At 50.2% G+C, this 21888-nt stretch overlaps 1 protein-coding gene across 2 annotated transcripts in view; it reads left to right on the top strand.

Moving 5' to 3' along the window:
* Positions 1–16400, top strand: part of KAZN (kazrin, periplakin interacting protein) — a 226997-nt gene extending 210597 nt beyond the window's left edge. For both annotated transcript variants that reach the window (XM_066563881.1, XM_066563882.1), the window contains 7 exons: positions 2498–2689; positions 11054–11190; positions 11572–11742; positions 12030–12219; positions 13342–13472; positions 13726–13776; positions 14384–16400. In XM_066563881.1, the coding sequence (XP_066419978.1) occupies positions 2498–2689; positions 11054–11190; positions 11572–11742; positions 12030–12219; positions 13342–13472; positions 13726–13776; positions 14384–14551 (1040 nt within the window). In that variant the 3' untranslated portion in view covers positions 14552–16400. The remainder of the gene's footprint in view (positions 1–2497; positions 2690–11053; positions 11191–11571; positions 11743–12029; positions 12220–13341; positions 13473–13725; positions 13777–14383) is intronic.
* Positions 16401–21888: the final 5488 nt, after the last annotated feature.

Genomic DNA, 21888 nt, shown 5'->3' on the forward strand with positions numbered 1-21888 from the left:
GAAATCACTTCGGGCTGCACCGAACCCCCCCAGCCCGGAGCTCGACTGTTCCTCATTAGTGACTTTATTGCTAAATAATTTACAGAATGGGGCCTTGCCAGTTTTCATTGGGGAAGCATTTCAAGTATGTGCAGCAGATTTTCTGCCTTCCTGGCGCAGCTGCCGGGGGGGAGCTGCCTCTCCCTGTGCTGCCGCCAGCGTCACCTCCCCAGCCGGACAGGAAACGGCTCCGAGGAAGAACAAGGAGAAAAACCCCTGTGTTCCATGTCCACTTGGTGTCCTCCAGGCTCACTGCTGCTCAGGGGCACTGGGGAAAGGACACAGCCACGGTGGTTTGGAGAGGAAGTGTTTGGGTTTGATTTTTGTTTTGTTTTTCTGGTAACTCTGACGTGGGTGCTGATGGGGGCATTTTTTTCTCCCCGTGTCCATGATGCCAACTTAAGAGGATGTGTATTGGCATAATTACCAATACAGATGTGGATGTCTCACCCCTGGAAGTGTTCAAATCCAGTCTGGACTTGGAACAACCTGGTCTACTGGAAAGTATCCCTGTCTATGGCAGGGAGTGGGACTGGAGGGTCTTTGAGGTGCCTTCCAGTCCAAACCATTCTGTGATTCTATGAAATCAATAAGCCAATTTGGGATGGGAAAGGGCTTTTCTACACCTGTTTTTAAAAGGGAGGGAAAGCAAAGCCAGACTCAGAGGAAGGATTGCAGTGGCACCTGCACGGCCTGAAAGTGTTTTGCAGGATGAGGGTGATGGGTGCAATGTGGAAATAGCAGAAAAGCACTTTATTACACTAAACAGTCGGTGCAGCTGTAGGAAATGAGGTGCTGGAGCTTTCCTCCAGTGCCTGCTGTGGAGGGGATCCCAGCTGGGTTCTGCCAGGGTGCTCCTGCAGTGTAGCAGCCTGGAGGAGTGAGCAGGGACTGGGTGTAAATCTGCAAAATTCAGGATTTGAGGCTGTGGATGGAAGCATCATCTTCCCTTTCCCAGTCTCACAGTGGTTTTGTTGAGTGTGCCTTAAGCATGTGGGTGGCTGGAGGCAGAGCTGAGATGTGTGGGAGCTCAGGAGGCTCTGTTGGACCCCAGCCCTGTCAGCGGGTGGTTTGGATAGGAAAGTCCTCCTTGTTTCCTTCTTACTATTACTATTACATACTAACATCTATTTTTATTTTTTTAATGCTAAAGCCATCACCCAGTGGAGGCTCCCTGCCTCCTCCTAGTGTCTTTCCATCACATCCATTCCATCCTCCTTCCCCAGTCCCAGGTGGTGCAGGTTTGGGCTGTGCAGAGCAGTTTTGCCAGCAGGGAGGGGCTGCCCTGTCACTGTCACATTTTCTGGAAAAATCCCCTTGCCCAGGATTCTTCCTCTGGGAAGCTGAGAAGCCTCAGAGAAAAAGGAAAACAATATTATCTCATTTGCTTCTCCTGTGTGTTGCTGCTTTGGAATGTGGTTTGGACATTGTTTATCCAACATGTGACCGTTCATTGGTTTCATGTGAATTGTTTTTACTTATTGGCCAATTACAGCCCAGCTGTGTTGAGGCTCTGGAAAGAGTCACAAGTTTTTCGTTATTATCTTTTAGCCTTCTGTCTGTATCCTTTCTGAATTCTTTACAGAATCCCAGAATGATGAGGTTGGAAGAGACCTCTAAGATCATCAAGTCCAACCTATGCCCCAACACCTCAACCAGGCTATAGCACCAAGTGCCATGTCCAGGCTTTTTTAAACACATCCAGAGATGGTGATTCTGCCACCTCCCTGGGAAGAGCATTCCAGTACTTTATTGTTCTTTTGGTGAAAAATTTCCTCCTAATATCCAACCTGTACCTTCCCTGATGTAGCTGGAGTCTGCGTCCTCTGGTTCTGTCAGTGCTGCCTGGTGGAAGAGACCAACCCCACCTGTCTGCACCCTCCTTTCAGGAAGTTGTAGAGAGCAATGAGGTCACCTCTGAGCCTCCTCCTCTCCAGGCTAAACACCCCCAGCTCCCTCAGTTGTTCCTCACAGGGTTTGTGTTCCCAGCCCCTCACCAGCCTTGTTGCCTCCTCTGGATGTGCTCAAGTGTCCCAACATCCTTCCCAAACTGAGGGGCCAGAGCTGGACACAGCACTCCAGGTGTGCCCTCACCAGTGCCGAGTACAGGGTTGGAATGAGCTCCCTGCTCCTGCTGGCCACACCATTCCTGACCCAGGCCAGGAGCCATTGGCCTTCTTGGCCACCAGGTCACATTGCTGGCTCGTATTCAACTGGCTGTCGACCAGCACCCAAGTATAGTTTAGTTTATTTAGTTTAGCATTCTTTAATATAATACAGATCATAAAATAATAAATTAGCCTTCTAAGAACATGGAGTCAGATTCATCATTTCCTCCTTTCGATGGGGGCTCAGAAAATCCCAGCAGCATTTCCCCAGGGTTTGGGTTTGCAGCAGGACCTGGGGCTGTGCCGGACCTGGCTCTCACTTCCTGACATTGTGTCCCTTCTTCCTCCAGCGCTGCTGCGGGAGGAGGTGGCCCAGCTGCAGGAGGAGGTTCACCTGCTCCGGCAAATGAAGGAAATGCTGACCAAGGACCTGGAGGAGACCCACGGCAGCAAGTCCCCAGAGGTGCTCTCGGCCACCGAGCTGAAGGTGCAGCTGGCACAGAAGGAGCAGGAGCTGGCACGTGCCAAGGAGGCTCTGCAGGGTAAGTGTGGGCATTCCAGTTGTGGGTTTTTCTGGGTCTGGATTGAAGGCACTTGAGACAGTAGTTCATGATCAGACTCAGGTGTTTATTATTTCTTATCAGTAAAACAGTCTCACTGCTGGGAGTTCTGCAGCTTTTCATTAGAAGGCACAAAATGGCCAACAATCTCTTGCTACAAGGGCTTTTAAGACTAAACTGTCCAATTAAGAGCTGACACCTGGATTATTTCCCCTTTTAACCCAGTAACTGATCCCAAAGAGCTGCAGTGCAGACTTTTCTGCCCAATTACAAAATGCCACCCAAACCCATGGAGAAGAAACCCAGGACAACACCCTGTGCCCTCCATCTTGCTGCCATCCACAACATACTAAAAATCCCAAACCCTCAATTTCTCACCAAGTGACACACCTGCACTGCTCTCTAGAATCTATTTCACACTTTTGTGGATTCCAGTCTATCTTGAAGTCTAGGAAACTTTCTCCATGAATGAGGGTCAAAGTCAGGGCACCCCAGAGCAGACAGAGAAATAATCCCAGTGCCCTGGGTTTCCACAGGTAATGGCTGCACCTCTCCAGCAACCTCAGCTTTCAAAATGTTGATTAATGAGGGAGGGAAAAGCCATCCTTTTCACTTGGGCTCTGCAGAGTGCTCCTGCTAGGGGCTGGGTGTCCCTGGGACCCCCCTGCTCTCCTGCCCCAGCAAGGGCTGGTGTGGAGCAATGGGCTGGGAAATGGGATGTGAGGGCTGATGGCAGCGCTGCAAAGGAATTCCTCCACAGCTGTAGAGTAGAGCCAAGGCAGCAGCTGAAATGCAGCTAGTGATGGGGTTTGGGTTGGATTTGAGCCCCTCAGACTTGCAGGAGGGAAGCTGTGAGTTTCCTGGTGACTGCAGGTGGTTTCCTTGGGGTTACCTCCAGGTGACATTCAGGGTCTCCTCCTTCCTTCATGCCTGCCTTTGGGGGGTTTTGTGGCAGCTGGGACTGTGCTCCCCCTTCCTTACCAGCTCAGCAAGTCCTGGGACTGGGGTGTGTGGAGCAAAATACAACATTGCAGCTTTTCTGCTCTAAAACCAAGCTGCCAATAAATCCAGGCAGGATGGTTTGCTAGCTGGAGCCAGGGGATGATCCTGAGCAGGGAAGGCTCTCACTCGTCAAACCCTGGCAGCGCTGTGGCTCTAAATAACATCTGAAATCCCCAGCATACCGAGTATAACTTGCACTTGTCAGCTCATATTTGAGGATTATGAGGAGAAGCTGTCAAAAGTTTTCAGGCTCAGAGGCTGAGCAGCACGTGGGGAGCTGCGGGGCCTCTGCATCTCCCCCTGTCCAGGATGCTGAGATGCTCCGAGGCGCAGGGAATTGGGCTGAGTCAGTATTTGGGGAAAGGACTTCAGGAAATTCTGTTATCACTCTCTGATGTACAAAAATATCCCTATAAAATCAGCAACAGACAAAATACTTCCAAAATCCTGTCTCTCCCCACACCACCAGTGCAGCCTCAGGCAGCAGGAAATTCTTTGGGTTTATAGAACTGTAATTGGAGGAGAAAAACCTTAATTAGGGAATATTTGCTCCATGTGGATGGGGCAGGAGGGGAAGTGCTGATAAATGCAAAATGCATAAAAGCAGAACTATTATAAAACTAGTTACAAAAAAAAAATAAGAGTAAGAAGTCATCTCAGAAGCTTCTGTATGTGCTTCTGTGGAGGATAGTCCAGAGAAAAAGTGAATTTGGCTTGAAGATTGTGAGTATTTAAGGAATATAATGTTGGGATTTTATTGGACTTCTATTTGCCAATATTTAAGCCTCTGAGCTTGGTTTTCCAGGACTTCTCTGCAGGTGTGGTGGCTAGGAAGAGAGAATCTCAGTTGACACTTGGATGGGCATACAGCAAGAAGCTTTTTTCAGTTGATGCTTCTTCCCTGTCCTGCAATATTGAGAAGCTTTTGTGGTTTTGGGAAAGTTGTCCAGGCTGGATCTGGGCTGGAGGCTCTGGGCAGCAGAGCAGGCTTGGCAGCAGTGACTGAGATGGATAACTTGAAAACGAGCTCAGCAGCTGGAGGGGGAAAAAAATCCTTTTTCCTTTCTGTGAAAAATTGTCCCGAGAGAAACGTAGCCAAAAGTGGAGGAAAAACGGCGCCTGGTGGCTGGATCTGCCAGGGGAGATGGAGCTGCTGATGGACTCAGTGGGGAAGTCATGGCTCTGAGTGTGGGATAAGGCTGTGCCAGGGGCACAGGGAGCCTTGGCCACACTGTCCTGTAGTTTAGGGGTCTGTGTCAGTTGTGTCCTGCAGCCAGAGCACCTCTCAAGAGCAGCTCCTCCTCCCAGCCTGCATTCCTGCATCCCCAGTCCCACATCATCCTCACCAAAGGCTGCCCCACACCCAGCAGCAGAGGCTGCAGCATCCCTGTGCCTGCAGCAGCCCACGATCCATGGTGGGTCCTGTGGAATGTCATTAGCAGATAAATTATATGGAAATCTGTCATCATTGCTGGCTCTGAGCCTGGAAGTGCAGTGCAGCTGGTTCAGATGGATCTTGGCTTGCTGGGCCGTGCTGCAAAGGGAAGCACAGAGGGTTTGCTGCTCGGGTTTGCTTTTGGGGGCTCCTGCAGTTTTTAAGAGGCTTTACTTTGCACAACCACACAGGGTTTGGTTTGTGATGGTCTCCATGAAGGTGGGTTCATTGTCCACCTTTGGAGATGCATTTCCAGCCCTTCTCAACAGCATTTGGCACAGGATAAAGCTGTTAAGCCTGTGCTGCATCTTCCCTGTGCTGTGTAACAAGTCCTTGCTGTGCAGGGTAGGGGCAGGGATCTGGCCCAGCACAGGGGGTGCTCTGCAGGAGCAACTCCACCAGTTCCTTTATTCCTGTCAGCATGTGCTTTGTGCATCTTTATTCCACTTTTTTCCTGGGCTAATTCCATCTCTTGCACTTTTTTTATTCCATTAACATCCAATTAAAATCCCATTGTGCTACATCCTACCTCCCTCTCCACTTCTGCCACGGCTGGGACTCTGAATTGTGCTTGCAGCATTTGTGCAGTTATTATTTCCCCCATCCTGGCTGGAAAGGTGTGGATGTGGTCTGGATTTCTGGTGTGGAAATCCCTGATGGGAGAAGTTGCAGACAGCTTTATTACTGCTGGTCCTGCTGTGGGCAGGGACTGTGCCCAAGTGCCTGGGGGACTTGAGGAGCCTCTTGGCTGGGAGACATCCATGAGCATGTGGGCTAATGGCAGAAACCCCATTTCTGGGAAGCTTTATCCAATATGCTGGAGCTTGCCTCTGGGATTATCACACCGAGAGCAAACCTGGTTTCTGTTTTCTTTTTGATGCCAGCCTGGAAACCTCAGGCTGGCTTTCCCTGCTGCTTGGAAAGGCATGAACCAACTTCGTGTCTGCTCCACAAATGAGTTGTAGCCTGGTTTTCTCCTTCTCTCACCTTCAGCTCAAAGCTGTGACTCCCCAGGAATAGTATTTGGGCTGGGGAAAGCATCATACAGAGATCCACAACACCCTCAACTTGCTGCAATGAGGGGGTGGGTAGCAAAGAAATGGATGGACGGGTGTCCCAGTGGATAGATGATCCAGAAGATGAGGGTTGCATCAGATGGATATCCCAGAAGGATGCGTGACCTGGCAGATGGGTGTCCCAGAAGAAGGGTGTCCCACTGGGTGGATGTCCTGGCAAATGGATGTCCAGCCATGGACCCAGCCAAGGAAGCCATCTCCACTATAAGGACCTGGATCTCTACACAAAACCTGTTTTTCTCCTTTGAAGACCCACCTGAAGTTTTCAGAAGTTATTGATCACCTTGTTGACTGCTGGGTCAGGTTTGGAAAGCCCTTGGCTGTTACCAGCTAAACTCCCTGATGGAGAATTGCCTCACCTCACTTTTTCCTGAAATGTGACATTGGGCTCTAATTTCCTGCCTGCTCCATACCTCCACACCCCCAGGAGAGAGTGCTGGCTCTGCCTGACACCACAGAATGTTGATGTTTTCAGCATCAAGATCTTCCTGCTGGTGACAGCTGCACCGGGGACCTCACGTGGCTCTTTAATTGCAAAGCAAGGAGCAGCACTGCCATGCTGATGTTATGGGTTAGTCATGGTGACAATATTGGATTTCATGGCTGCAAGGAAGAAACAGGAGAAATTAAGTCAATGTTAATGGGACAGGATGGGTTTGCACATTGCTGTTGCACGGGGCATCCCTGGGGTTCCGGCCATGCTCCCCAAGGATGCCCTGCCCTGCATTAGAAAATAAGTGTGTGATTCAGTAAGTGAGAAAGTCAGCTCTGATTCTGTTCCTGGCATGAAAATTCACATTGTGTGGGGTGAGAGGAGGACTTGGAAGTGGATGGGAGTCATGGGAAGCTGCTCTTTGGAGTTCAAGGGTGTGCTGCATCTTCTGCCAGTGCCCTGGTGTGTGCCTGGACATTGCTGCCTCATCCCAGGAGTGTGAAACTGGGCAGAGATGCTGCTTCTATGGTTCAAGCAGTAGTTTTTCATCTAATATCACATTATCAAGGCAGTCACACTAATTATTACTCGTGTGTCCTCCAAGGGAACCTCTGCTGGATGGTGGGGCCTCCACCTCATAGGGCCAGGGGCTGGACATCAGTGATCCTTGTGAGTCCCCTCCACATCAGGATGTTGTGTAATTGATATCCCCTTCATGTGACACTATTAATCTCAAAGAGGGAGGGCAGTATTTAGAGCAGCCTCCATCCTGGGGGGAGATGCCTGAGTTTAGGATACAGGAGCTGGAAGCTGTTGGATGGTGAGATCAGACTGGGGCCAGTGGTGGCATTGCTGGGTGTTTCCAGCCCTGCTGCTGTCCCAGACAAGGCTGTGCCTCCCCAGTGGAGCCACTGGATTTTGGCTCCTTACACAGAGCTGGGAATAAAAGGTGCTGAGGGGGTGGATTTTAATTGTTGTGGCTGCAGGAGGAGCCCAGCTCAGAGCTGGTCCCGTCACGCCTGTGCCCATCACTCTTCTCCCAAAGGACTGAGAGAGGATCAAGTGGCAGGAGGTGGAAGCTCAGATAACAACAGGGCAGGGTGACCTGGTGCAGGTGGGGATGGTGGTGGGAGCTGGGGGGGTTCACCCAGCTCATCCCAACCCATCTCCCCCATCCCTTGATGCCAAGGCTGGTGCTGAGCTGCTGAGTCCAGGGGGGGCTGATGGGTCCCCCCTCTCCTTCTGCCACGTGCTTTGGAGGGGAGGAAAATTAATAATGCAAGTAAGAGAAGTACTTTCCACTCATGGGCTGGGTTTAGGATTTCTTGCTTGTTTTCTAGGGTTTATGAAGAGGTCAGAGGTTTGTCCAGAGCCTGCTGTGCCAATGGGCTGGGGGAGTTTATTTGGACACTTGTGGGGGTTTGGGATATAGAAACCTGGCCCTGGATCATCAGATTAAAGGAAAAAGCCATTTCACCTCCTCAGATGGACACGATAGCCAGGGAAAATCTGCTTTATCCTTCCTTGGCTGGCCATGGATTGCAAAGGCTCGTTTTCCCCGACTGAGTAATTAGCTGGGCTTGTTTGCTAAGGACAAATTAAGCTGCTGCAGCAAGTGGGGCTCGGTCCAGGAGCTGCTGGCAGCCCTCACAGCTCACTTCTGCCTCACTTTTTATTTTTCTCCTGCCTTTTTCAATTAATTTCCTATTAATTTGGCTTGGAATGAACTTCTCAAATGACTGATAAATCTTCTTTAAGCTTAGGAGCTAATCGTTCTTGGAGGAAGGAGAGCAATAGAGGGGAGCAAAAAAAAGTCTGTTAATTTCAGCAAATCTCTCCAATATGAAATGCAGTGAATGGTAAATTGTCCTGTGGGGTTAATAGGAAAAAATCTGCTCTTTCAATACCCAAACCTCATAATCTTCTTGTAATACTGATACACTGGCATAAATATTGGTAAATATTAGTATATCAAAGCATATTCAACCTTGGGATATAGTTACCCTTCTTCTAATAGTACTTCAGAGCATTTTCTTTTTTTTATTGGCAAATGATTAAGTGTTTTCTGTAAATCTTTAAGGGCCATGAACACTGCCACTAATTAAAGGAGTTTGTATGCTATAGGGGACTCGCTATTTAATTAAGTTCATTAGGATTCTTTTTGTTGCCTCCAGCATCAGAGATTGGCAAATGTGACTTAAACTTTTATAAGAGCCTCTGACTATCCTTGAGGAAATTAAATTTTACAGATATATAGATACATATGTGTCTGTGGGGTCTGGACCTCACCCCAGTATGGTTCGGTCAATTTATCATTAATTTTTATTTTTAGGAAGTTTTTGGTTCCCGTGAAAGAATTGGGCAGGGGAAGGTGGTGGTTAAGTAGACACAGGCAGTGGGAAAGGGCTTTTTCAAAGACTTGGGTGTGGTTGTGATTGTTTTTAGAGGGTTTCTGTAGGAATTTCCTAAGATGGGAATAAAGTAAGGGAAGTCCTGGTGTCGGAAGAGGCCGAGCTGTCCCAGGAGGAGTCGTGTTCATTGAAGTGGGCAAGGAGGACTCCCAAGAGCTCCTTGTCACAGGACAATGTGAATTTTTGCAGCATTTCCTACCTCATTTTCTGGTTTTTGGTGTTCTGATTTATCTCCAGTGCTTACTGGCAGAATAGTTGATCCAAAGGGTTTCATCTCTTGGATTTTAACAGATAAAAATCTCTATAGTCCAAAGCATCTCCCTCTTCCTCCACTATTTGGTCTGATTTTCTCCCTTTTTCTCCTCTCACCTGCAAACCCCCTCCTTTCCTTACAGTACATTCCAAGTACTGGATTTACTGTTCATCTTCCCAGTAAGAAATAGTAGAAAAAAGTAGAGTAAAACCTGTGCACAGAAGTTCACAGCTGAATAAACCTCTTCTGGAAACTGTGGTTGTCACAAGCTGGGGTGGGATGTGGGAGCTGCACAGAGCTGGATTGGGGGGGGCTGTTTTGATTTTGGGATCTATCCCAGCACGTGTGCAGGGCTGGGTGATCCCTGCTATCAGCTAATTCTGACTGAGGGTGCCTGGGAGCTTCACTGCACACAAATAATGGTGCTCTCCCTGCTTACACACAGGTGGAAATGCCTTTGGACAGTTCCCAGCCTGAGGAGGGTGGGAGCAGAGCTCCTGCCCTGTGCTGGGCGAAGCAAAGGCTCAAAGCCAAGGGTGCCAAAGGTGCATGAAGGAAATTAATTCCCCTTTCAGAGTGCCACAAGTCACAGTTTCTTTGTACTTCTTACATTGGTTTTATTATCCCCACGTGTTGAGAGCAGCCCAAAGGTTCCTGACGTGCAGTTTAACCCCCAGATGAAATGACTCATTGCAGGGGGCAGAAAACACAGCGTGGGCTGAAGCAGCTGCTGTGATTTCTGTAATCTGATGGAGAAAGGTTGGATGTGTGCATGAAGACAGGTCCCACTCATGATGCTGCATCATCTTCTGGCAGCTTTTGTAGTAGTGTACACAGCCCCTGGTGGCTTTGAGGTGGTTTTTTTCTGGAGAGTTTTGGGGGCATTTAGGATTTTTTGAATAACACAAACAACAACTTGCAAGACTCAGTGATTCAATATGATGAGTGCAAGGACAGTCCCTGAGTTAGCAGCACTGCTCAGGGTGGAAAAGCAGGAATATATAATGAAATATTTGTGATCTGATTCCTAAACTGGGATTATTTTGGTGGGGTGGGGTGTATCTGGAGCAGGGAGCCACGGGGAATTTCTGCAGCACTGCCAAGGACCAGGTTCAGTACTGGGTAAAGCACTGATGTACAGAAGTGACCAAAACTCCTTGTCCTACATGAGATTTCTGTAATTCTCCCTGGATTTCCAGCCTTTCATGGCTGTCCCAGGGTCGGTGGTCAGCGAGCATCCCTCACTGGTGCCATGAGGAGGGGAAACATGAAGGTTTTGGGTTCTTCTCAGGGCTGTTGAATCACCCATCACATCCCACATGCCTCTGCTCATCCCCTCACCCCAACACAGCATCCCTGAGCTGGAAGGGGACACTCAGGGAGCCGTGCCCTGGGCTCATGGGAGCGCTCTGGAATCTGCCTCACTGCTAAAAATAAACTGTTTGTGGTTTATTTATCCTGGAAAGAGAGCAGCAGGTTTTCCTGCGCCAGGCCCCGAGGCTGAAGCTGCAGTTTTGCTCCCAAACCTCCTTTTCCAAGTTCTGAGCTGCCCCTTGGAGGATGGGCAGTGATGAGGAGCCACGTGATGGGCATTTTGAGGGGTGCAGCGATGAGGGTGAATCGGGCATCTTCTCCCAGCCCAGCCCCCAGAATTCTCATTTTGGTGCTTTTTCCTTGAAAAATAAAAGAGATGGAGCCAAGTGGCTGCCATGCTGGAGTGATCCTCTCTCCCACAGCCATGAAAGCCGACCGCAAGCGCTTGAAGGGGGAGAAGACAGACCTGGTGAGCCAGATGCAGCAGCTGTACGCCACGCTGGAGAGCCGAGAGGAGCAGCTCCGCGACTTCATCCGCAACTACGAGCAGCACAGGAAAGTGAGTGCAGAGCGCACCCCGTGCTCTCGTGGCACAGAGGGCTCAGTGTGAAACCTGGTTTGTAATCTGGCTAAATCCTGCTAAAGCCCCAGCTGGGCTCCTATTGGGATTGGGATGGACCACAGCAGTTTAAGGTTAAATGGAGGAAAGAGAGCCAGACATGGGGGATTTGATGTAATTTTAACCAGGTGCACAGTGAGCATTTCTTTTTGGGGACCAGTTGCATTCTGGACTCCCCAAAAAGAGTTGATATTCCTGTCAGCACAGAGCTCTTGTGACACCTAAGATACTGCTCATGGTTGTGTGGTCCCCAAGGGGGTTGTGACAGAGGGGTTTTTAGTTTAGATTTCCCCTTCCTGATGGCCACCCCTGTCCCAGCAGGAGAGCGAGGACGCGGTGAAAGCCCTGGCCAAGGAGAAGGATCTCCTGGAGCGGGAGAAGTGGGAGCTGCGGCGGCAGGCCAAGGAGGCCACGGACCATGCCAGCGCCCTCCGCTCCCAGCTCGACCTGAAGGACAACCGCATGAAGGAGCTGGAGGCCGAGCTGGCCATGGTGAGCTGGATCATTTGTACAGATCTCAGTGCTTGCTGCAGTGGTTGCACTACTGCAAAAATGAGAGGAAAATATTCCATCTCTCAAAAGGAGCTTGATGTCCTTGGCATGGGGATCACTTAAAAATAAGTTGATATCCCGGGCACAATTGGGATCTTTGCTTGCCCGGGGGAGGGTGGGTTTGCTGTGCAGTGTGTTGCTGCTTCTTCTGCTGCTCTGGGAGATGTTCACATGGTTTTCCCACTCCACCACCACCACCACCTCAATGTCCTAATGTCCTTCCCCAGGCCAAGCAGTCCCTGGCTACGCTGACCAAGGACGTGCCCAAGCGCCATTCCTTGGCCATGCCTGGCGAGACGGTGCTGAATGGCAACCAGGAGTGGGTGATGCAGGCTGACCTCCCGCTGACCGCCGCCATCCGGCAGAGCCAGCAGACCCTCTACCACTCACACCCCCAGCACTCGGCGGACCGGCAAGGTGGGCACCCCTTGGATGGCAAATCCTCAGTGCCAAACCTCTTCTGGGGAGGAAAGATGGTCAAAACCACCCCTCCCTGTTGTAGTTTGTTTTTATACCTTGTAATACTCTGTAATAGCTTTGGTTTTGTATCCCCATATTTTTCCTAAATGGTTTGCCCCAGATTGTACCCCCTCCCTCTACCTGTGTAATCCCTTTCCTTTGCTGAGATCATCCCCAAATCCCCACCCTGGCTCTCTGTCAGTCACTCAGCATCCCATCCCCTCCATCTAGAACTTTCTGTCCAGGACATTAAGTGATTAGCCAGAGGCTGGGGGTCAACCCCCCAAGTGTTCCTCCATATGCTGTCCTAAATGTCCATTCCCCAGCATCCATCCCTTAGGTCACTTACTGGTTAGTAAAATGTTACCTACTTAAGGTTTACACCAGCCTTTAAATGTAACCTTGGCACCTCTCCCAGGACTTTCAGCAGGAGGGCCCTGAGGTGGTAGGGGCTCCCCAGAGCTCCTAGAATAGACCTTGGATTAACCCCTGCTAAGAGCCAACCCCTTCATCTTCTGCTGTTGTTCCAGTGTCTCCTCTGCTGCAGGCAATCAGCCTGGCTGCCCTCTCTACCCCCAGGGATCAGCCTGGCTGCCTTCCCTACCCCCAGGGATCAGCCTGGCTGCCTTCCCTACCCCCAGGGATCAGCCTGGCTGCCTTCAGTACCCCCGGGGATCAGCCTGGCTGCCCTCTGTCCTCTGTACCCCCAGGGATCAGCCTGGCTGCCCTCTGTCCTCTGTACCCTCAGGGATCAGCCTGGCTGCCTTCAGTACCCCCGGGGATCAGCCTGGCTGCCCTCTGTCCTTCTGTATCCCCGGGGATCAGCCTGGCTGCCCTCTCTACCCCCAGGGATCAGCCTGGCTGCCCTCTGTATCCCCCAGGGCATGAGAGAGTGCCCTCCCCACTGTTCACCATCTTGGGGCTGGCTGGGGTTCCCTCAGTGGCACTCAGAGAGACCAGAACAGGTGGCGCCCAACGTGGGGCCCAAACCCACAGCCCTGGGATTAGGAGTCCCATGCTCTTTTGGAAGTGCATCAGAGGTTTGCTGGTGTTAATTCCCTGTTTCCCCCTGCCTTGCAGCGGTCAGAGTGAGCCCCTGCCATTCCCGGCAGCCGTCCATCATCTCCGACGCCTCGGCGGCCGAAGGTGACCGGTCGTCCACTCCGAGTGACATCAACTCACCCCGGCATCGAACGCACTCGCTCTGCAACGTAAGGGCCTGCCTGCTGGGGCTCTGATGCCCTGCCCTGGGGAGATGGGCTCTGGGCATTCTGTGGGGCCTCTGCTTCCCAAAACACTGGGAGGCATACTGGGGCTTGGCTGACCTGGAAAGCTGCTGCCCTGGGGTTTATCCCAGCCCAACTGCAGTTCAGCTGCACAAACGCTGCCCTTTGACCTGGGGGTGGAGGATCTTGGGCTGTATCAGGGTTGTTGATTCAATGGATCCATCTCCTTGTGCCATAGGGGGACAGTCCTGGACCGGTACAGAAGAACTTGCACAATCCAATCGTACAGGTAGGGCACAAATCCTCTCAAATCCTACTTGTGAGACCCCTTTATGTGCTAGAAAATACTTGGGGGTAGTGGGTCAGAGGCATGATGACTTGGGATGGATGGAAGTCATCCTGAATTGTAAGTCTGGGATGTCTCCTATTCCCATAATTTGTCCCCATAGGGATTCACTGAGCTCAGACTATCACAGTGTTGATTTTTATATGGTCCAGCCAAAGCATGTTATTCTTCTGTATTTGGCCCTAAAACACTGGGATATTTTTGCAATCCAGACAGATGCTCTGACTATTTATTCCCAGAGTTGGGATCCTGATCCAGTTGAATTAAAGAGGCCAAAATCCTGAGCTGTGGAGAGGGGGCCCAATTACACTGCAAATTCCACCACACAGGTTTCAGGAATGTTATTGTATTTTGGACCAGGATCTTAACATTACTTTGGGCCTGGATGAAAATATTTTGTGGGATCTGGCTGCAAATATTCTTTGTGACCTGGACCCAAATTTTTTGGGACTGGGACCACATGGTCCCTCACCCTTGATGTGAGTGAAGGGGAAAACTGGTAAAGGAAAATCCGGATGCCTAAACTTGTGTCTTCTCCTCCCTCCCACAGTCTCTAGAAGACCTGGAAGACCAAAAACGGAAAAAGAAGAAAGAGAAGATGGGCTTTGGCTCCATCTCCAGGGTGTTTGCCCGGGGGAAGCAGCGCAAGTCCCTCGATCCCGGGCTCTTCGACGGGACGGCCCCCGACTACTACATCGAGGAGGACGCGGACTGGTGACGGCGCCAGAGCCTCTCCCGGCCCTGCACATGTACATATCCCCTACCCACAGCCCGTCCCACCTGTGGACCTGTTACCTGTTGTCTTGGGAGCGATGCAGCTGTGTCGTAACTTCAGTTTTTTCCCCTTTTTCCGTGGTTTTTTTTTGTTTGTTTTTTTCCATCCCGGTAACTCCTTTGTTGTCGCTTCAGTTTGTCCGTTTGGGTTGGGGTTTTTTTTCTTGTTCTGGGAGGGTTTTTTTTGTTCTTTTTTCTTGTTCTTTTGACAAAACTTGAAACTTGAAGGACTGCTGTGTCTCTGTAAATACGAGAAATATTGTGCACTTTGTGCTTGTGATGTCTCTTGTCCGAAACCGCTGTTTTCCGGAGCCCAGCCTGCGGGATGTCCTCGCTTGGGGACAAAGGACCTGCCCAGCTGAGGGATCTTAGAGAGAAAACACACAAAAACAACAAGAAGAAAATCTCCTTCGCTGTGATGTCTTCCTGGCCGAGCCCCGCGGAGGCGACCCGGGCTGGTTGTTACGCCTGCCGGTCTGGAAATAAGTGTTTTAACGTTCCTTTTTAGTTGTTTTAATTTATTTGCACAAACCCAGAGGAGCTATTCTAACTAAATTATTGCAGAAGTTTTGGGATTTTTATATTTTTCCACGTCGGTTGGGATGGGGCGGGGAGGAGGAAGGGGGTGTTTGTACTGTACTGTCCTGGGAAGTTGCTGTTGGGGGAAATTGGGGCTGTGGACCCCCCAGCCCGGGCTCCCTCAGCTGCCCCAGGAGCACTTAACGCCTTGGAAAACGCAAACCTAAACACATGCTGGGAGATCAGATGGGGGCAAGCTGGTGGGAGCTTTGCCCACTGTTTTTCCCTGCTTTTGGGGGGTGCTCACCCTTTGCTTCAAGTAAGATTTAGGGGGATCCGGCACGAGCTGGGAGAAAGGTGATATCCCACATATCCCATATCCCAAGATGTTGCTCAGATAGGGCCGGCCACCCCGCTCCAGTCTGGGGTGTTACTGCCGTCAGAGGGGGCTGGGGAAATCGGTACGAGTCCCCACTAGGGAGGTTTTTCTGGCTCTGGGGTGATTTGGAAGCACAGGTGGAGCTTGTTTTTCCAAATTCCTTGGAAATGCCCCCAAACCACCCCCCGGTGCGGCAGCCGCTTCCCCTCTCCACTAACACGTGCCGCGCTCTGCTTATGCCAAGATAAGTACCTTATGCTTTAATGCTTACAGTATAATTTTAAGCTCTTAAAAAAATGTATTAAGATTTATTTAATGAACTATAATAGTGTATTATTTTTCTTATAATTCTGATACATGCGCCCTGGTTGAAAAAAAAAGGGTATTTTGTCTTAAATCACCGAACTAAACCAATGCCCTCGCGCTGTATATTCCATTCCAAGGGATGATGCAGAGAGGCCATGGAGGGGGTGACAGAGGGACCAGCCCCCCCAGGCTCTCCTGGGGTGGCAGGGCAGGCTTTGCCCCATGGCATGTTTTCTCTGCAGAGAAGCATTTTTATATATTTTGTTGTTTTTTTGGGTTCTGTTCTGTTTGTTTTTTTCTTTGTTCTCCTTGCATTTTTTATAATTTAAACTCTAAACCACCAGAACAGATGAGCGATCTCCTTGTTATCGAGTAGTTTCCTTTGCATTTCAGCTTTTTTGTAAATTAGGAAGTAATTCTAAAAATTACTAAGAGGATGATTTATTTAAAAGAGAACTTTGCTAAATAGCATATGAATTATGGGTAACATTAGATTTAACTTTTCCCCCTGTGAGCGGGGGAGAATCCTTGAAGGCATGGATGCAAATATAAAATTATAAAAGATCTAAATAAAGCTTATTTTAAAGTATGGATGAAGTCCATGTGGTTTAATTGGAGAGCCTGGATGGGTTGTTGGCATCTCTGTTGTGGCACCAGGGTGCAGGACACCCCAAGTGCTGCATGAATTTCAGGGGCTCCAGGGTGATGGGAGGATTCAGGAGAAGGCTGGGCCAGCTGTTCCCAGGACCAGCTCCCAGCCAAATGCCTGCTCCTGGATGCAAGAATGCTGGCAGGAGGGTGGGACTGTCTGCATCCATATGAAATGGGGATTTCAAGGGTTTAAGGTAAGTAAGGACAGACAGATGTTCCTTTCGGCTATGGAAAATGTAATGGGAAGGACTAAGAACAGCAGAAAGGATGGAGAAATCAGAAAGTGTGCTCCAACTGGAAAATTTATTGTTATCAATGTAGAGGTTGATAAATTATTATTATTGTTATTATTATTCATATTACATTGTTCACCTGTAGGCTGTGCCAGCACTTCCAGTGGGGCCTGATGCCGTTTTGGGGTCAATGGCTGTTTTGCAGGCCTGGAGCAAAGGCAACCTGCAATGAGTTTCAAGCCCATAATCAGGGTGCAGATCAAGAAATGTACCTTTTCTTCTTTCTTCTTTTTTTCTGACAGAAACAGCCTCCTGGGTTTCGGAGCAGCTGCTGAGCAGGTAAGAGCCACCATAGTCTGAAATAGGGAGAACTGGAACAGAGAAAAATAGGAAAAACTCAGGAGAAGCCAGCTGGCTCTGCAAGTCTATCACCTGCAGCTGGAATCCAGCGTTAATGGGAGCTAGAGGTGGCATTAAAGGGCAACTGCTGAGCACAGCAAACATGAGCTGGGGACAGCCCATGATGGGATTTGCTGCACTTGGAGCGGTTCCCTGCTGAGATTTGGTGTTGTACTTTGTGCATGGGATGGGGTGTGGGTGCTCATCCATCCTATCTGTGGTTTTAGAAGTTTTGGGTGCCCTTTGGGAGCCAGGAACGTGTCAGAGTGCCACACCAGTCCTGGTAAGGCTTCTGCCCTGTGCTGTGGGAACCGTGGCAGACCCTGTGTAGGGTGACACAGGTCACCCCCCTCACCTGAGCCATGGCAAACAGAGGGGCCACACTCCCTGTGTCTGTGGTGTCCTGGGCTGAGGGGGGGCTTCTTGGTGGCTTTGTCCCCCTGACCTGCTCTTCCCTGGCAGTGGAGGCTGCAGGAGCCTCATCCCTGCTGTATCCCACACCAGCCTCATCCCTGCTGTATCCCACACCAGCCTCATCCCCGCTGCATCCCCCATCAGCCTCATCCCTGCTGCATCCCACACCAGCCTCATCCCTGCTGTATCCCCCATCAGCCTCATCCCTGCTGTATCCCCCATCAGCCTCATCCCTGCTGCATCCCCCATCAGCCTCATCCCTGCTGCATCCCCCATCAGCCTCATCCCTGCTGCATCCCCCATCAGCCTCATCCCTGCTGCATCCCCGCCGTGCTGCTTGTGCAGCACCGTGCTGCGCTGCTGCCACCATGTGAGCAGTCCCCGCGTTCCCGCGCCCCGGCTGTGTTTGTTTTAGGTGTGACCGCCCTCCTTGGTGCACTTTGCACCGCCCGCGTTGTTGTGCAGGCTCTTGTGCTCACCAGAGCCTTTTCCTGCTGAGGACTTTAGACTGAGAAAGGCAAATATCCCAACGCCACGTGGGGGCACGGGGTGTTGTGTGGGATGTGGGGTACCCCACACAGGGTGCCATCCCCAGCACCTCCTGGTGTGTCACCCAGCTGTGCCAGTGCTGGCATCACCTCTGGGTGACATTACAACAGAAGCTGGGTTTCCTGCTGTGTCACAGCCCTGCCCTGGTAACCTGGGGATCAGGAACGGGGTTGAGAGGTCACAGCAGGGAAACAAGGGTGAGTCTGGAACATTTCCTGCCTCTACACTGATTCACCCCATAGCTTTAGTTGGTGATCTCCCCTGGCTGGATTTTTGGTGATAAAGAGCTAAATTGATGTACCCCAAACAGCTGAATAAATCATCAGGAGGTTGGTGAGGTTTGGCATGGGGTGGGTCACAGAGTGTGGGTGATGGTGATCTCCCCAAAAGCTGGTGTCAAGGGCTGCTGCTGAGGCTGCTGGTTTATTGCTCAGAACTGCTGAAAATTTGGGAATGTGCCTGTCATTGATTCACCTGTTTTCAGTGTTTTCCCTGGAGCAGTTTTCCCCTGGTGCTGCTTTTAAAGCCAGCACTGGAAGTGTGGTTGAGCCCTCGCCTGCACAGCCCAGGGGATGCAGCAGTGCCTGGTGGTGTCCCTCACTGTAGACCTCCTTTGGGACATCCTGCTCTGCCACTCTCCCTGCAGCTGTCCCCACACCAGCCCCTGTTTGCCTTCCCACTGCCCCAGCCTGACACAGCCACGAGCACCAGCAGAGCACGAGTGGCTCCACTCCATCCAGCTGGGACACTGGAGCTTGGACAAGGCCTCCAATCCAGGTAAGAAGGTTTCCTTGGAGTTTTATCACTGCTGGTGGTTGATCTTCCAGCATTTTCCTGTTCTTGGACAACACCTCTCATTCACAACCTGCTCTTAATTTTGAACAGCTACATTAATCTCTGCTCAGCTTTTAAATAACCAGGCACACAACACCACCATAGCCCTTCTCTTCCAGCTGTGTCCTCCTCAAACCCTGGCTCTCCTATTCCCAAGTCCTGCCCAAACCAGAGCTTCACCACTGGGATGCAGCAGCCCTGGAGCAGCTCCAGGAGGAAGCAGCAGGTTATTTATTATTATTACAGTGAACACAGTGGCTTTATTTACACAGTTTTCCAGCTGCAGACGTGCGAGTGCTCGAAGCAGCAGCCGCTGACCTGGCACGGTGGTTGGACTGGTTGGACCGGCACCGCCAGGTCCTGGCAGCCCCGGGGACACCGGATCCTCACCCCGCCAGGAGGTGCTGGCAGGTCACACCCTCCCACCGGGAACGAGTGGAAATGCCTCCCAAGCAGCTGCTTTTCCTCTTTTTCCCCACTTGCATGGCAGGTTCCCAGCCTGCAGCCCGGCAGGGACTCTAAATTGGGGTGCAGGAACTAAGGCATGAGGAAGAGAGAGAAAAGTACAGAGCAGTGTGTGTGGGCTGGGATGGGATCTGAGGAAACCCATCATGGAGCGGGCTGGGATGGGCTTTCCTCCTGGGGGCAAAGCTGGGGCCCTGCCATGTTCCATTATACATCTTATTTATATGATGTATAGATATATTTATCTATATTTATATCTATCTATTTATATCTATCTATATATTTATTTATACCTAATCATATTATTATTTATTTATATCTATATCATATATATCTATTTATTTATACATCATATTTATATGATGTATAGATATAGATGTATATTATATTTCTGGCATTTATTATCTGTTAACATTGTGACAGCTATGACATCTCATATATGTCAGTAAAACATTTAAATGGATTTACAACATGCCAAGTATATATTATTTCATGTGGAATTTGCAATATGGCATCTTTCTAAAATATTATAGTGCTATTTAAAATCATGTCATCTGAATTGTTTTGGCCACATGACTTCCACTGAAGAAGGAATATCCCATGCTCTACAGCCCTTCATACATTAGGATAAATACAGAGTTTAAACAAAGAAAACTGTGGGGACATGAAGAAGCTTGGGAAAGGGCTAATGGAAAGGGCAAGCATTCATCTGTGATGAAACTGTTAACTCCATTAATCATCAAATCCCAGAATAGTTTGAATCGGGAGAGACCTTAGAGACAATCTCATCCCACCAGGGACACCTCCCACAATCCCAGTTTGCTCTAAACCCCATCCAGCCTGGCCTTGGACACTTCTAGGGATGAGGCAGCCAAAGCTTCTCTGAGCAACCTGTGCCAGGGCTTCCCCACCCTCACAAGGAAAAATTTCCTCCTCATATCTAATCTAGATCTACACTCTGCCAGTTTGATCCCATATCACCTTGTCCTATCATTCCATGGCTTTATAATATAATAATATTACAGTATAATATAAATGTGCAGTTTGGTGGCTCTACTCCCAGGGATGGGCTTTATCCCTTTCAGGACAAGGCATCCAGCCATGGGTATCCAGGGGGCAGTTGGACACCCAGTGCTTTTGCCTCACTGTTGGGAAGTTTTGGAGGAATCCAGGAACCTGTCCTGGCTTCCACTGGTGACTTTAACATACATGTTGAGCACCTTTGAGCAGGAAAAAGCAGGGAAATGTCCCACTGAGCAATTCTAAGGCAGGATAATGTGAGCCCCTGGCATCTCTGCACGTAGCAGGGCATCAGATGCTCCTCTGAAAGGCTCTTTTTGTTGCCTGCTGGTGGCTCTGGTGGGGCTCCAGTTTCGACCCTGCCATTCCTGTGCTCTGTACCCTGCATACCTGGCTGGATAATCACCCTGGAAAAGTCCCAGCCTGGGACTGGGCAGGGAGTTTTTGTAGGGGGAAGATTTGAACTGCCAGAGATAAATCCCCCCATCGGGATGGCTGCAGAGCTGGAAAGGGAAAGGAGCCCAAGGGATGGAAGTGAATACATTATCCCACAGAGAATGTGTGTCAGGGAGAGGCAGGTGCTTTAGCAGCCATCCAAGGGGTGAAGGCAAGCCCCCCCTTCCTTGATCCTTCTCCAGTGCCACTGAAAAGCCCATTCCTGGCCAATATTCAGCTTTGTGGAGTGAGGAGCCAGGTTATGAATGTCCCCTCTGTGCTCACGGTCCCCAGGGCCTCTGCAGGGGGGTGACCTGGCTCGGGCACGGAGCTCTCCCTGCGCCGGATTGGTGACAGTCACTGTGGGAAGTCCATGCTCCCCCCCTTTCCTACAGAGAAAATAATTCCCTGTTATGTCTCCTGACTGCCAGAGCTGCTTGGGTGTCGGGTTTGTGTTTGACACAGGAAGGTGGAGAAGGAGAGGGGGAAATCCACCTGAAGTGGGGCGAATTTGCCTGAGCCGGGGGCCAAGCGGAAAAATGCAAAACAATCCATCCAAGGGGAAAAAAAATGCAGTTATGTTTAATAATTATTTCTTTTTATAGCACAGCTCTTGGAATTGCCCTTTGATTAGAGGGGGGAGGTATCACGGGCAGGTGAGTCAGTGGAAAATACCATCAGCTCCATGTGGGATTGTGCTGGTAGGGAGAGATGCAGGGAAGCAGCGGGGCTTTCCCAAGCATCCTGAACACCAGTGGCCCCAAGGCAGGGCTGTGGAGCTGAGTCACGCCAGGTGATGTGACAAGTTTCATTAGGTTCACGATGGCTTTTGCCTCCACAAGGTCTCACAGGGCTTAAGGGACAGGAAAAACTGCAGTGGCTGGTCCAGCAGCATAGTGATGCAGTTTTTTTTGCTTGGATCAGGAAAAAACCCACCCTGAGTATCATCTCTAACAGGATTTGAGTCCTTGGTGGTGTTTATTATTACAGCTGGGTGTGAGAAGAGCCTGGAAAAACACATCCTCATTGCTGCTGGGATGGCAGCCAAGGAGAGGTGACACTGGACACGGCGTTAGT

This window comes from Molothrus aeneus, chromosome 21, assembly GCF_037042795.1.
Source record: "Molothrus aeneus isolate 106 chromosome 21, BPBGC_Maene_1.0, whole genome shotgun sequence".
NCBI classification, from domain to species: Eukaryota; Metazoa; Chordata; class Aves; order Passeriformes; family Icteridae; genus Molothrus; species Molothrus aeneus.